We start from the raw sequence: 15,741 nt of genomic DNA on the forward strand, positions 1-15,741 counted from the left end.
CCAATCCTGCTTGTCCACAAAATCAGAGGGAACTCACTTGGACAAAATAAATCCAGCAGAAAGTAACTTTACATTTTCGTGTCACTGAGCTCCTTGCAACTTTCCAAGGGCCACCAAATTTATTTTTTTTCCCCCAAGGTGTGAGGAACGCCAACTCCGTTTCACAGGCTGCAGCGTCAGGATTCGCAAGCTGCAGCTTCGCCGCGCCGCATCCCGTTTTATATTAAGAACTCCCCAAAATAATTGCGGAAGGTGCGACATGACATAATCCCTGAAGTTCCACAGCACCCAGTGTCGCAGTTTGCTGAGGAAAATCACAGAATCAGGATGGAAAAGATGGCTTGAGAGCATCGAGTCCAACTTTTGACAGCGCACCAAACCGTGGCACCGAGTGCTGAACACCTCCAGGGATGGTGACTCCACCATCTAATGCCTTAATCAGCCTTTCTGTGAAGAAATTAATTCTTCAAGAAATTAATTCTTCAAGAAATAGTACAAATAGACTATTTCCATTTGTAATTTTAGGGGTTAACGCTCCTAATCTCACCCATCTCGACCAGAGGCATTAATTAAAAAACAAGCATGGAAAAAGTCCAGCATGAATTAACTCACGTATAGCCAGGGAGTGGGGAGGAAACAAAATTAAAAAACCAACATCCGTCTGTCGGAATGACATAAAACACCTTTTTTTCCCCCACTTTTCCTCCCCGAGCCGCTCTTAGCATCCCCGGCGCTGGCGGAGCGCGGCTGTGCCGGTACCAGCGACGACAACAAGCGGAGGGGCCGGGCTTGAGGGAGGCGGGTCCGGCCGCCTCCCCCCGCCCGCTGAAGAGCGCCTGCGAGGGCGGCCGGGCGGCACAGCGCGGAGCGGAGCCGGGAGGCGGCAGAACCAGCGCAGCACCAGCGCGGAACCAGCACAGCATCACCGCGGGCCTCCCGCACCAGCGGCCCGGCCGGCAGCGCCCACGCACCGCGGGCACCCGCCTGCCTTTCCCCGCCGCATCCCGCCCCTTGTGTGCCCCCCTGCTTTGGCCGGGACTCTCCGCCGGGATCAGCGTTGCTGCTGCTGTTGTGTTGTTGTTGGCCGGCGCGGCCGCATCGAGGATATTTTGGCTCGCCCAGAGGCAGCGGCGCCTCGATCCCTTGGACGCCGCGTGTGGGGCCGGGGCCGCCGCCGGGGAGGGAGCGCAGGAGCGCCGGCATCGGGGGCCAGGTGAGGCGGGGGAACGGAGGGGGAAGAAAAGGGAAGAGGGTTCATCGGGGTTCCAGGAGCTCTCCTTGCTGGTGCTCCCCTCCTCGCTGGTGCTTCCGACCCGTGGGCGCCGCGGCTTCTCCCTGGGGATGGCGATCAGAGCCCCGGCCTCCCCGGGTGCCGTAAGGGGTTGAGGGGAGCGGCCCCGGGCTCCTTCCCCGGGGGATGCCGCGGCCCCGGCAGGAAGGGGTTAATGGGCAGCGCGCTCTGGATTTGGTTAGGAGTTTAAAGGGAGTTAAAAAAAAAAAAAAAAGCCGAAACGCTGGGCTGTGTGATCTGCCCACCGAAGTTTTTTATACGTGGGCGAAGCGTGTGTCATGTGTGTGAGGAGCCGGGCTGGCTCCCGGCGGAGCTCGGGGGCTTTACGGGGCACGCCGCTCTCTCCTACACTCTTCCTAAGGAGGCTGCTTTTTCCACTGAAAAAAATTTGCTATTTAAAAGAAAAGTAACAACCAGCCATTATATCCCCCTGCCTGCTATCCCCCCTAAAAAAATTCCCTCAAAAAACCACGGAGGAATAACACTGGAGGGACAGCTGAGCCATCAGCGCGCTTCCCTTGTCCATGTGGATGCTGCCCAGCTGTGCCCAGCTGTGGGCAGGCACCTGGCTGCTGCTGCTGCTGCTGAAAAGGCGGCGATCAGAATTCAGGAGTATTAGTTAATAAGTGCCTGATCCTGTTGACCCTGTTCTGGTTCACCCACTCAGCTATGCGGGGGTGTTGAGGAAGGTGTCCTGCCAGTTAAACCAATTATAGCTGGCAAGTCGCAGTCATCAGCATTAGTGGAGGAGTTGGAGGTGAGGCCCAGTCACACCGTGTTGGGCCGTAGTGGCTTTTCTGAATTATAAAAAAAAAAAAAAGCAGTTTTTTAAGTCCAGCAGAAAGGCAGGTTTAACCCTCTGTGCCAATCCGTGTTGCCTTTCCAGCTCTGTTTGTCTGTAAGGGTTTCGTGTCTCAGGGCTGGAAATTTGTGCTGCAGATGGGGAGAGAGCTGATGTGGGATGAGCAGAGGGTATAGAAATTCCTCTGCTTGAGATATTCGGCTGGAGTGTTGCAAAACATGCTGAGGATCTCCATGTGTTCCTCAGCCAGAGCTCGGGGTCTCATTTTTCCAAAGCTTTCCTTCAGAACAAACCCAGCGTGGAGAAAAACGGACTTGGGTTAATGAGCAATGCCGTGTAATCAACACTTGGTATAAACCTTTTGTCTTAGGGCCCTAAACGTCTCTAAAGAAACAACAACAACAAAAAAAAAGGCAGGAAGGAGAGAATCCTTTTTAGTGGACTGGGAAGTGCCTAACAGGATTTGTGGAGAGGTCAGAATTGCACTCAAGTGCCAGGAGTCTTATTTGTACTCCTAACCAGGGATCAGACCTCAATTTACAGAATATTCACAGAATATTTCCTCAAATACTCAAATTCCCGAGCCAGTTATCCCTGGGCACCAGAGCAGAATTCAAAGGCAAAACAAAGGGTGTTGGAAATCGCCATATACTTTTTTAAAAGCCCAGCCAAATGCAAGGATAAACAGTTGTTTAAACTGTGGCAAATTTAATGAACAGATTAGGATGCTTGCTGAGTGAGACTCACGCTGTGTGAAATTCTTTGCTGCTCAATGAGATGTGTAATTTAGATCAAATATTTGTACGTGCTGTTTGAGGTAAAAAACATCATTCACTAGATTGCACTTTTTGAGTAACATTAATGAATATTCTTTTCAGTGTCAGTTGATTTATTTTGTTTCAATTAGAAGGCCCAGTCAAGTTGAAATAGGCCTTTCATGTTAAGGACTCTTGCTGATTTTTTTTTTTAGTTTTATTTTTAAGTGATCAGCTATTTAAAAGGATGAAAGGGTTCCTTGTCTTTTGCTGTTGGATGTTTTATTTTCCCCTCTGTTTATATGGACAGCTTTTGAATGTGTTGCCATTTTCAACAAGCTGGGCTTATTTTAAGATCCTAATTTACGATTTTTTCTGAATTTTAAAGTGATTTTTTTTCCCTTGTGTTAACAGGGTGAGTGATAGATTTGGCTTGTAGTAAGTGACCGCAGTTTAGTGGAAATCTTGATGGTGTCCTCTGTGATTTAAGTACAAGTGCATGTTTTCAGGCAGTTTCTGTGGAGCAAGGGAATTCACCCAATGCTGTGAAAAAAGGGAAGGAAAATTAAGAGTGTAGCTTGATAAGGTATCATTCACTGACACCTGCATTGCTGCATCATGATAAACCTAAACAAAGGCCATAAAAGTGGCTTTATTCGTTATGTTTGATCTTTGCCATTCGATATTAATCTTATCACTCTTCTCCCTAAGTGATATATGGGGTAAAAGTCACACAGGCCTCACACGACTCTGTTCCTGGTCATAGAGGCAATATGATAAAGGTTTGACTTCAATGGCATGAACATATTGATAGTGGTCCCATTATCAGCCCTTTAAAAAGGGTATTTTACTGCACTAACCCCTTTTCAATTGAAACTTAAGCCCTCTAAAGCTTTATAAATGCTTTAATCCTGTGTTTAGAAAATGTACAAGATAATGTGGTTTGGAGTAAAGGAGTCAAGGCCCGAGGCTGGGGACACTGGGAATTGGCTTCTCTGATTATTCCTGAAGGGGTGAAGGTGTATCACCGTGTCACTCTGTCACTCCTCTTCCTCTGAAAGCCAAAGTCTGAGGTGAATCATGGCCTGTGAGAGGGAACAAAAATAACACAAAACTGATTACCTCAGATAATGGGTGAAAAGTTGGAGCATAACCCAAAGAGACAGGTACTCAGAGAGCAAGGGGGTTGCTGTGGCCTTTGCAGGCAAACACAAATTCTGTGAAAGCTTTCCCAGCTAAAAAACAAGGTGGGAGCTGCCCTGTGTGCTTGGGATGTTGGAAAAGCTTTCCCTGTGTCTCACTGCCAGAGCTGGATCTGGTAACATCTGGTAACATCTGCTTCCTCCTCTTTTGGCTGTGCATTTAATGGGACCCCTCTCCTTTTTCAGATGAGTGACTTTGGGGTCAGGAACATGGATCAAGTGGCTCCTGTGTCCAACATGTACAGAGGAATGCTCAAGGTGAGTACCCTGGAGCTGGCAGATCCCAAACCCAGCTGGGGCAGCTCCCAGCAGTGCTCCTGTTGTGTTCCTGCAGTGCTGGAACAGGAATTGGACAAGAAGTGAGCACAGGTTTCATTGCTCCCCTCTAATCTTCTGCCAGAGCAGTCCCACTTAGTTCCACAGAGATGTGAAAAGCAGGGCTGAAATGGGAAGCTGCAAATCTTGAACCCTCTCCCCCAACAAGGCTCCCTCTCTCCATTCCCTAAATTTAAAAGAGGCAGCAAGAACTGAGCTCAGATTTGCTGGTGTTGGTTGAACTTCTGCCAAAATAAAGGTTAAAGAATGGGCAGCAGGAGATCTTTCATTTGATGAGGCTGGCAGAGTCCTGTCCTGGTAGGACTGATCAGGTTTGGTACCTTCCTAAACCCAGTTTGGATTAAAAGTAGGTTGTTCACTTCCAACTGTTATTAATGGAAGTGAAATACATTGTAACAACTCCAAAAATCATTGTATTTCTTTGATCTTTAGGTAGACTGTGTCTGTTACCTTGTTTTGAAAGGAATTTACAAACTGAGGTGTTTACAGTCTCTTAAGACCGTGAATTTACAGTATTTTACAGAAATTTACAATTTAAATTCTTACAGAATTTACAAACTGAGGTTTTTAAATTTACAGTCTCTTAAGACTGAGCCTTTAGAGCACCTGTAAAGGCTCAGTTCATGCAAGTTGCTCTTTAATCCCAGTATCAATTTTTTACACAGCATTGATCAATGTAAAGATCAGGGAGACCCTTTCTGCTCTGAGTAGCTTTGAGGAATGACCAAAGTTTGAAGAATCAGTGAGGCTCTGGGATGTTCACTGCTCTGATGCTTTAGGTCCCCTCTTAACCTTTGTTTTTCTCCAAAAAAAAATCCAGGAGATCCCCAATTTAACATCTGTGTGCCCTTAGCACAGTGGTTGCTTTAAGCTGTTCAGTTTTCATAGAATTAAGTCAGAGATTTGTGTTCTGCTGTGCTGTGGCTGTTCACATTCCATTTTATTTCACCCTGCAATAATTACATGTATTGGAAAGCCAAACAAAGTAGTTGTGAAACTGATAGGACGAGCAGAATTCATCCTGCATTGTGTTTTTCCTCTTTTACTACTACGAAATGAAGAACATGCTTGCACATTAATTTTCTCCCTTTTGAAATCTGAAACCAGCACGGTATGGATTTTACTCATTCACATGCCACAGCATTTTTTCCAGTGACTCAGGAGAAGGGTCATTTACACAAAATGCAGGAGTTTCCAGATTGTGTTGAAAGAACTTGCCCTTTCTTTTAGGTACTAGAGATGAGTCAGAGCTTTTATCTAGTAATGTATAAATAATCTTTTACCAGCAGATTTGGTAGATGTTAACTTGTTTTATTCAGACATGAGCCTTTCCAAGGCTGCCTTTGACTTAGGGAGTACCTGAAACAGAGCTCCACGATATGTCCCTGCTGTCCAGGAGATTTTTATGTGAAAAATTAGGGAATGAGAGGGAAAATTAATCCTAATTTGCTGTTGCATTAACATAGTTTAGGTTGCTTTTTGTATTGCATGTGAATACTGCCCTGAAAATCCTTGCCTTGTCCTCAGCTAAATCCACTCCTTTGGCACAAGCTGGCAAATCAATGTTTGCCTAAACCAAACATTTGCAAGTTGCCTTTCTCTCCAGCCATGGGCCAGCTGCAGCTTTCCAGAGCAATGTTCTATCCTCAGGTGCCTTGAAAAAAATCTCAGAGGCAACTTTTATCTATCTTTGCCTCAAGATGTTGCAGATAGGGTTTCCCTGTGACTGACAAGCAAGTTTCATAAGTTGTTTTTGAAGTTATTTCCTCCTCTGCTCACATTCCTTCTGCCCCCCAAAGACTAAAGTGGTTGAGGGGAATTTAGTAATTTCATACCAGTATTTCTGGCATATTCAGTTGGCTCAAGTCAAGTTTGAAAGGAATTACATTTTCAAAATATAACAATATTTCTTGAATGTCGGTATATCAGTAGAAACCAGTTTTATCTGGAACATTTTTATCAGTCTTGTTTATCCCTTGCTATAAAATGAAAGTAGAAGTGTTTCACTGAGCATCTGAGCACTTGAAAGACTTCAAATTGTGGTTGCTGGCAAACCCAGTAAGGCAGAAGGGTAAAAGTTGCTGTACCATCCATCCTCAAGTCATGTAAAGCTGGCTGTGTAGCTTCAATTGATGTGGTTCAGATGAGTTTTATCCTTTAGAAGAAAAAAACAAATTCATAAATCTACTGTAGGTTTTGCACTGGCAGTTTTCCCATAATTTACTGATCTGCCATCAAATCCTCATCGAGTGGCTAATCAATTTAAAGGGTTAAGGAAATGAGGATTTCTTTAAAATGCACCTGGAAATAAATATGTATTTATACACACATGAGCATTGTCTATTGTTAAAAGCCTCAATTACAGGAAATAAACCGAAGAATATCTTGATTTGGCTTTACTGTAAGCTGCAGCACATCCCCCACCTCGAGGGCCCTTATCAGTGGCTTTTATTCACGTAGCAGAAGCTGTGCCCTCATTGTGGTTGCATTTCAAAGCTGCCTCATTCAAGGTAGTGGTTGTGCATGATCTCCAGATCTAGGAAACCAAACCCAGACACTTCCTAGCAGAGGAGTTCACAGCTCTGCAGCAGAATGCTGACGTGGTTCTGTGTTTATTCTGTTCCCCTGCAGCGTCAGCCAGCGTTTGACACCTTTGACAGCTCCAACTCGCTTTTTGCTGGATATTTTTGCTCACTCAGTGAAGACCAAACGCTTCAGGAAGTGCCAACAGGATTTGACTCCACTTCTTATGGTAAATCTTCACTTTGCTCCTTAGTCCACTTGGTAGAGCAGATATTTTTGTGGTTTAATTTCCTGGGTGGTTTAATGCACAGACTTCTGTGTACGTGCTTGGTTTTATTCATGTGAGTTTCTTTGTGGATAGTTGTTTTCTATACTGAAAATAATTAGGAACTGGGATGCAGTAGCCTAATAGTCTGGTTTTTCATGGAAGAAGCCATAGTAGGAGTTTAAGCAGAGCTAAGAGTTTAAAAATGTTTAAAAAGAGGGTTTTAATGTATTTAAATTTGCAACATCTCAACCATAATTAAAGTGCAAATATTCTGAAAGCTTTTTGATTCTCTGGTGTTGAATCTCAGTATGTTTTGTTCCATACTTTAAAAAACAAGGCGGGGATGTTCTAAGATTGTTTTTTTATTATTATTTGTGTGTGTGTAGGTCAGTATCCCACCAAGAGTGCCCTATATATCCTTGCCAAAAATCCCTGACAAAATGTAGATATTTTACCTGATGCTGCTTTTATCTCCCCTTAGGGAAAGGAAAAAAACCTCAAGCCCTCAAACCCAGAAAACCACAGGTCCTTTGTTCTAGTGTGATTCTAATCAGTCACCTGCTCTGGTCAGCAAAGCAAGTGCTTGCAGATATTAGGAGGGGTGTGGTAAAAGCAGAAGTTAAGCACAAGTGCAGCCTGTAGATAGTCTGGGAGAGCAAGAGGAGCTGCACAGCTCTGAACGGGCTTGGAATCTGCCAGGAGTGACTGGCACAGTGGGAGCTGTCCCTGCCCATGGCAGGGGTGGCACTGGATGGGCTTTAAGGTCCCTCCTAGCCCAAACCATTCTGTGACATCATCCTGTGATAAAATGAGGCATCTTCTGGTAAAATTTGACCAATAGAAAAGCTGAGTGGGAGCTGAATTTATCCCTAAAATAGAATCTTCTTGTAAATTTGAAAGCCAGTGAAGTAGATCAGTGATTTTTACTGACATATAATGGTGCCAGCTTTGTGGTTGGATGCATTATTCACCCCCAGCTTGTTACCAGTCACACTTGTTTGGTCCAGATGATGGAATAATCCATTGCACCATGTGCCTGGGTGATGAGATGTGATAAGGTCTGAAATGCAGTGTTGAGTAGTGCAAGCTGGCTCTTCACAACCCTGCTGTCAGTTACTGAGCTCTCAAATTAAATAAAGATTGTCTGGAGTCGCAAAGAAGTCTCAGGGCAAATTATAGGTGGTAAAAGAGGAATAAGCAGCCTCATTTCCCTTAAAAAAATAATCAAGTTTCCCTGCAACAAAGGCACTTTATGTAAGTACTGAGAGTAAATAAGGATCTACGCATGGAAAGCTGCAAAGCTCTAATTAGTGATGCAATCTTATCAAACGAGTAGCACAGAGATTTTAGAGCATGGAGATCTCTGTTTTTAAAACTCCAACTTTTTAGCATGTTTTTTTTTTTTAATTCTTCAAACAGTAAAAGCCAATCAGTCCTTTCAGTGCCCTGAAGTTAATGTGTCTTCTTCCTCCCCTCCACCCCTTTTCTTTTCTTGCAGAGTCGAACAACTGTGAATTGCCTCTGTTAACCCCGTGCAGCAAGGCTGTGATGAGTCAGGCCCTGAAAGATACTTTCAGTGGTTTCACAAAGGAACAGTGTCGGCTGGGTATCCCAAATAGTAAGTGTTTGCTATTTATAAGCTCTTTTTTTTTTTTTTTTTTTTTTTTTTAATGCTAAGGAGGAGGCTGAATAGCTGCTCTTTGAAAAGGCAAGAATGATGTCAGTAGGAAATACAAGAATGGATCCTATGTGAATCTGGCACAGCTTGCCTTGGAGAGGCCAGACTTGCTGGTGTTAAAAATGGGTGCATGGAGAGCTCATGCTTTGGCAGCAGGAGAGAGCCAAGCAAGCTGAGGACATCTCTGGTGGAAAGTGAATGCAGAAAGAAAAGGGAGAACTGAGTTGTTTGGGTTTTTTTGTAAATTCAAGAATACATTCATTCTGAATTCATTCAGAGCTCAATAACTTGGCTAAACAGTTTTAGTTTTTTTTTAATTCACTGTTTTATAAGGAAGATATTTGACAAGGGCCAGGAGTTATCTCTAAATGTTGGATCCTTCCTGTCTTGCAGATCCCTGGCTATGGACTGAACAACAAGTTTGCCAGTGGCTTTCATGGGCTACCAATGAGTTCAGCTTGGCAAATGTGAATTTCCATCAGTTTCTTATGAGTGGCCAAGACTTATGCAACCTGGGCAAGGAGCGTTTCCTGGAACTGGCACCTGACTATGTGGGTGATATTCTGTGGGAACACCTGGAGCAGATGATAAAAGGTAGTTAGAGAGCCAGAAAAAGCTTTTGGTTTAGGGCTTTCCTAACAGAAACAGAAATGGGACTCAATTTCAACACTGGTTTCACTATGAGGGGTTTTATTGCATATGAAAACTTGAAATGAACTTTTAAACTTGCGTAATAACAGCATTATCAGCACTGTCAGTACATCCTTGGTATGCCAAGCACAGATGCAGATGACTGCAGACATTCTGTGTGCAAGCTGAGTAGATCTGTGGGCAGGTTTTATTTGGGAAAATCACTGGAATAAGTGAAATCGGGGCACAACCACTGTAAATACCCCATAAATAAAGCAGTTAACCCCATAAATACAAACTTAACCAACCTTAAAGCACATTGCAATTATTGTTGGTTTTAAGTTTAATGGGAAAATTCAATTGGTGGGATGGTTTTTAAAGCCTGTTGTTTTTTTTTTTTTGGTATGATTTCTGTCATGTATGAGAATGTAATACAAATAGAGCGTGGTACTAAAATTTTTGTGAATGTACCAAAATACTCCCAAGAGTCAGGAGCTTTCCATGGCATACAGGTTGGATCTTTAAAACTATAAAGCAAATTTTTTTCTTTTTCTCCTCCCCCCAGACAGCCAAGAGAAAACACAGGATCAGTATGTGGAGAACTCCCACCTCACCTCAGTTCCTCACTGGGTCAATAATAATTCCTTAAGTAAGTGTTTTTAAAAATTCATATTTTGCATCTCTCAGTTTATTCTAAGCATGTCACAGATTCCAGGGTAGAAACAAAAAGCACCAGAATAGTTACTATGCTTGAGGAGAACATTTGACTTCAGCTGCTCCAGCCTTTCCTTGTATTGTTCAATTGTCGCCTAATTTATATCGGAAATCGTTTGAAGAGCGAAGGCTTTGAGAAAATGAAATTTCCTCTTGCTATGCCAAGCCCTCCATGTGTGGAGCACAATGACCACTCCCATCTCTAGCAAACAGAGGCAAAAACTGAGAAGTAGCAAGAATTCTGTTTAGGCCTTTTTAAATGCTCTGAGAGCGTGCTAGAGCTGTTGGGAGTGTGTGGGATGCAGTGCTGGCTCCCTTGGATTGTTTGATTGATGGTGTATTTTATTCTACCACAGTCAGCCTTCAGCTCAGCCTGATTACACCACTTAATAGGGAGAGCCTTGCTCAAAACCGCTTAAAACTTCCCCTATTTTTTCTGTAGTTTTCTTGAAGAATGAACAATGGGCATTTGTGGCTGGCAAGTTAGAGAGGGGGATTTGCAGAATCTGATTTGGTGTATTTAGTGTATTAGTTTGTTTAAGGGTCTCCAGGGGAAAAATCATCTAATTCTTTGGTTTCTTTTTTCAGCTGTTAACATAGATCAGAATTCCTATGGAATGCAAATGCCTGGATACCCTAAACCCCTCAGTTATCCCAAACCCAGTCTCCTGACTGACGTCTGTCAGACTTCCACGGCACCGAATCTCCTCAATCCAGAACAAGACTTCCCATTGTTCCCTAAAACCCAAGCAGATGCTGTTGGTGTGAACTACTGTGCAGTAAACCAAGATTTCCCAAGGAACAATCTCACTTTGCTGATGGATAACTCTGGTGAGTCGTTATCTGCATGATAACCATGGGGGCCAAGGCCATGTTCTGAATGCCTCTTCCTCCTTTGCATGGTTTCTATGGACATGCTGGATTGAGGGAAAGAAACCATCAACACTCTTTTATTTATTGTTATTTTATTTTTCTATATTTTTATTTTTGTTTTCTATTTTTATTTTTCATCCCTATTTTCATCCCTGTTTTCATCCCTATTTTCTATATATTCTTGTATTTGTATTTATATTTATTGGTTTTATTTGATGCAGGCAAGCTGAGAGAGCACGAATCCAGTGACAGTGGTGCTGAGAGCTATGAGAGCTCAGATTCCATGCTGCAGTCCTGGAACAGCCAATCCTCCCTGGTGGATTTGCAGCGTGTGCCATCCTATGAGAGCTTTGAGGATGACTGCAGCCAGTCCCTGTGCCTGAGCAAACCTACCATGTCCTTCAAAGACTACATTCAAGAGAGGAGTGATCCTGTGGAGCAAGGGAAACCAGTTATACCAGCAGCCATCCTGGCTGGCTTTACTGGTGAGTGCTGGGACAAAATGGTCACTCCTATTTTTTATGTAACATCAGTGTTCCCTCCAAGCGTGTGCCATGGAGGTAGAGACCACTAGTCACAAATAATTTTAATTTTATCTGTTACTAAACAAAGTCTCAGGGATTATCCACCCAAAGCAAGAAGAGGCAGGCACATGAGATCAAGTAAAAACCAAATGCACTTTTGATCTGTTTGAAAAAGAGGGGAGCTTGGACTAAATCTCCCAGATTTGGAAATTCCCACAGGTGTTGTTAAGGCCTTGTTGCTGTAGTCCATGCTGAAATTGGTTTTTTCCTGTAGGATCTTTGCCAAGCCAAAGACTTCAGGACAAGCCCTGGAGCTCAAAATGCAGCTGTTTGGGAGGTGGGAGTGAGGGTTAAAGGATCCATATGAGAGGGAAAGCCATAACTTTTGTCAAATCCTTTGTTTCCATGAAAAACATGACTTCATTTTCCCATGGGTAATAGCAGGTTTGTGCTATAGAGTAAAACCTTAGGTTTCTTTCTGATCTATAAAAAAGATAAATCAGATTAATTACCAGGTCTGTGATACAAGTCTGGTCACATACATTGCTTGTGGTTAGAGCTGGCAGAGGTATTAATTTGTGGTTTTTCTGTCTCCTCTTTCCCAACAGGCAGTGGACCTATCCAGCTGTGGCAATTCCTTCTGGAGTTACTGACTGACAAGTCCTGTCAGTCATTCATTAGCTGGACAGGAGATGGATGGGAATTTAAACTTGCTGACCCAGATGAGGTATGTGGCTAATTGGGGTGAAAACAAAGATTTTGGGGTCTGATCTGATCTCTGTGGGCCCAGTTTTGGATATAATGTGTGTTTAGCTGCACATCAAATATGGTAGTGCTGCTTTTAAAGTATTTTGGGAACTTCATTCATTAATAGTGATGCATTTTCATTTTCTGATACTGTTGCCAGTAGGAAAATTATTGTATTAAGAGATAAAAAGTCCAGTGAAACTTTTAGATTTAAGAAAAAAGAGGGGAGAGGAATAATGAACTGCAAGGAACTTCATAGCTTTGAACTTCCAGTGAAGAGTTGTCCCCTGGTGCCTGATAGCTGATCAGTGGTAAAACAGTGGTTTTTTGAGAGAGCAGATTGAGCCAGAGCTCCAGGAGTGTTTGGGCAAAACTCTCAGGCACAGGGTGGGACTGTTGGGGTGTCAGGGCAGGGACAGGAGCTGAGCTTGGATCCCTGGGGTCCCTTCCAGCTCAGGGTGTTCTGTGATTCCTGGGCTTGTCCTGTGCAGGGCCAGGAGCTGCACTGGTGGTGGAGTCATTGTCCCTCGGGGTGTTCAAGGATTAAAAACTGGATGTGGCACTCAGTGCCATGGTCTGGATGACAAGATGGTGTTGGGTCTTAGCTTGGGCTTCATCTCAAAGGCCTTTCCCAGCCTGGTTCATTTTGTGACTCCTTCCAGCTGAGGATATTCTGTGTTTCTTGGGGTGGTCCAGTGCAGGGCCAGGAGTTAGACTCTGGTCCCTGTGGGACACTGCCAGCTTGGGATAGTCTGTGATTTCTCCCTAAACCTGACCTCCTTAAGCATGTTTTGGCCCATCCCCTACAAACTGGTGTCTGTCACAGTGAGGATACTGTGACAAACCTCTCTGGTTCCCTGACTTCAGGGTTAGGGTGGCAAAAATGAGAAGGAGCAGATTTGATGGGGTTGCCCAAAGGGAACTTTAATAAAGGATGAAAACAACAAATGTGGAGCACAGTATGAGGGGACAGGATCCCAAGACCTGAGATAAAGGGGAAGCAACAATATATACACTTGGGGGGTAGAACATTCTAGAACAATAACCACAGAGAGGAAACAAGTAAGGGGAGCAGAAACCTGGACAAAATCCAATAGGGGAGCAGAACATGGACAACTTAGCATAACAACACCAAAGGCTTCTGGGGGAACTCTCAAGCTCACCCTAAGTTTAACAAATGATTCCCAGGGCTTGAAACTCAAACCTGGGTCTTTTGGAGTAAAATCTGTCTGACTCTGGTCCAGCTTCCACTTTGCTGTCAGCCACCTCCTCCTGGAGCTTCTCGAGGTCTCTTGTGGGATCAATCACCAACTCTTCTCTTGCAAGGCTGGGCCATCCAAAGCAAATAAACTCTTTAACTGAGAAAGGGTTTTCTTTAGTCACTAAGAAGAAGATGAATTGAACAAATTCTGAATGAATTTTGCTTTCTGGCAGGTGGCACGGCGCTGGGGGAGGAGGAAGAACAAGCCCAAGATGAACTACGAGAAGCTGAGCCGGGGCCTGCGCTACTACTACGACAAGAACATCATCCACAAGACGTCGGGCAAGCGCTACGTGTACCGCTTCGTGTGCGACCTGCACAACCTGCTGGGCTACACCCCTGAGGAGCTGCACGCCATGCTGGGCGTGCAGCCCGACACCGAGGACTGATCCCAGAGCCTGGCAGTCCATCTGGAGTCACCAGTGGTGGGGACAATGGCCGGGAGCCACGGCAGCCAGGCCCGCCGCGCTCGGGGGAGGCAGAGCGGGAGCTTCATCCGTGTGGGGAGCGGCCGGTGGGGCTCTGGGGAGGGGGCACAGCCCTGGATGCTCCTGGGGGCAGCGTTCCAGCTGCCTGCCCTGCCCCACACAGCGCTTTGACACTGCCCTGGAAGGATGGGTTGGCTGTGGAACCAAAGGTTGGCTGTGAGAAAACCCAGCAGAGCTCTGGCTGGGATGTTTTTGAAACACCGCCGTCCTCATGCAGTTTATTTAAAAACAAACACAAACTAATTTATTTGAAATGAGCAGTAAGGAGAACTGGTATTACTTTTGTTTTAAAGCACGTTTTGTTATTGTTATTATTATTGTTACTACTCCAGAAATTTGCTGCATAGGTACATAAACACTCTCGTGTCCAAAACCAGATGTAGCAACTGTTAACATAAAAAAACCCCACCCTTTAAAAGAAGGGAAGGAAAATCATACCATTTCAATATTCAATTTGTATATATTCTGTGATTCCTTTGGAAACTCTGATGTTCCTATTTAACAGATACTGTATAGTGTAAATTAAACTAATTGTATGTGTGCTTTGAAATAGGATGAATGTAAACTTATCAAATGTGGGGTGGGAGGGGGTTTCATGTTTGTCTAGGATCTACAACCTTCTGCAAATATTGAATTGGCCTGAGAGACAGCAGAAGTTCTATGCTCAGTGTGCATGCATTGGGGGGGCAGGGAGGGAGGTCGGGCTCAGGATTTTGCCAGGACTGAAGCTGGCAATTCTTTGTGCATTTTGGCATTTTTACAGGAAACTAATGTTGTATTCTGGGACATAAAAGGGCCTGTTTGTGGTTTCTTCTGTAACTGAAAAATAAAAATATTAATATGGGTAAAATTACCTTTTTTTCTTTATAAATGGCATATGTTTTTCAACTTCTATGCATGTACTTTTAAAAAAAGTTTATATACAAGCCTTATTTTTTCAGTTCACTTGTCTCTTCCTGCAGTTTATTCTGTATGATTAAAATATGAATTCTATTTTTGGAAATAACTGTGACTCCTTTTCAAAGATCAGGAGGGTTTTATGTAGCAGCTATTTTTACTGCAAAAAAAAAAAAAAACACTGGAAAAACGTACTTTGTAAGAAAGCTTTATTTTTTATCTGAGCTTGATGTACAGTTCAATGTGTTGTACAGTGTGAGAGGTTTCAAAATATGACTCTTCATTAAAACCTCTTGAAAAGAGAATTTTGTGCGTGCTTTTTGATCTGGAAAGTTTCAGAGTTCCTTCTTTGTTTGTTTGTTGGTTCAATTCTTATCCATCCTTCACCACCCTCAACAGCTGCAGGATGAAAAAAAAGTAACCCAAAAAAAGAAAATAACCAGCCAGGCTTGGGGCTTATTGGAGAAAATACTGCAAGAATGTGGAGGCTGGATGAATGCAACCACTCTCTCTGGATAGAAATTCGAGTTAACACCTTTGTGTTGTGCCTCTGAAAGAAAACTGGCAGCTCTGTGGTGTGAAAGGTGGGGGAAGATATGGAAAAACACAGGTGGGAAGACAACTTTAGCTTGAACTGTTCCCACCCTGTGCAAAGGAACCCTGCTGCCTCCATCATCCTCTTCTTCATCCCTCCACCTTCCAGACAAGCAGAAAATGCAGAAACATTTCCACACTTGAAAAGTGAAAAATAC

At 43.9% G+C, this 15,741-nt stretch overlaps 1 protein-coding gene across 1 annotated transcript; it reads left to right on the forward strand.

The window, feature by feature from the left end:
• Positions 1-802: 802 nt before the first annotated feature.
• On the forward strand, positions 803-15,292 carry ETS2 (ETS proto-oncogene 2, transcription factor). The gene is made up of 10 exons (XM_005494269.4): positions 803-1,213; positions 4,237-4,308; positions 7,018-7,138; positions 8,676-8,795; positions 9,249-9,449; positions 10,051-10,134; positions 10,788-11,030; positions 11,294-11,557; positions 12,205-12,323; positions 13,778-15,292. The coding sequence occupies exons 2-10, from the start codon at positions 4,237-4,239 to the stop codon at positions 13,991-13,993; spliced, it is 1,440 nt and encodes a 479-aa protein (XP_005494326.2). The 5' UTR covers positions 803-1,213; the 3' UTR covers positions 13,994-15,292.
• Positions 15,293-15,741: the final 449 nt, after the last annotated feature.

This window comes from Zonotrichia albicollis, chromosome 2 (genome assembly GCF_047830755.1).
Source record: "Zonotrichia albicollis isolate bZonAlb1 chromosome 2, bZonAlb1.hap1, whole genome shotgun sequence".
Taxonomy (NCBI): domain Eukaryota; kingdom Metazoa; phylum Chordata; class Aves; order Passeriformes; family Passerellidae; genus Zonotrichia; species Zonotrichia albicollis.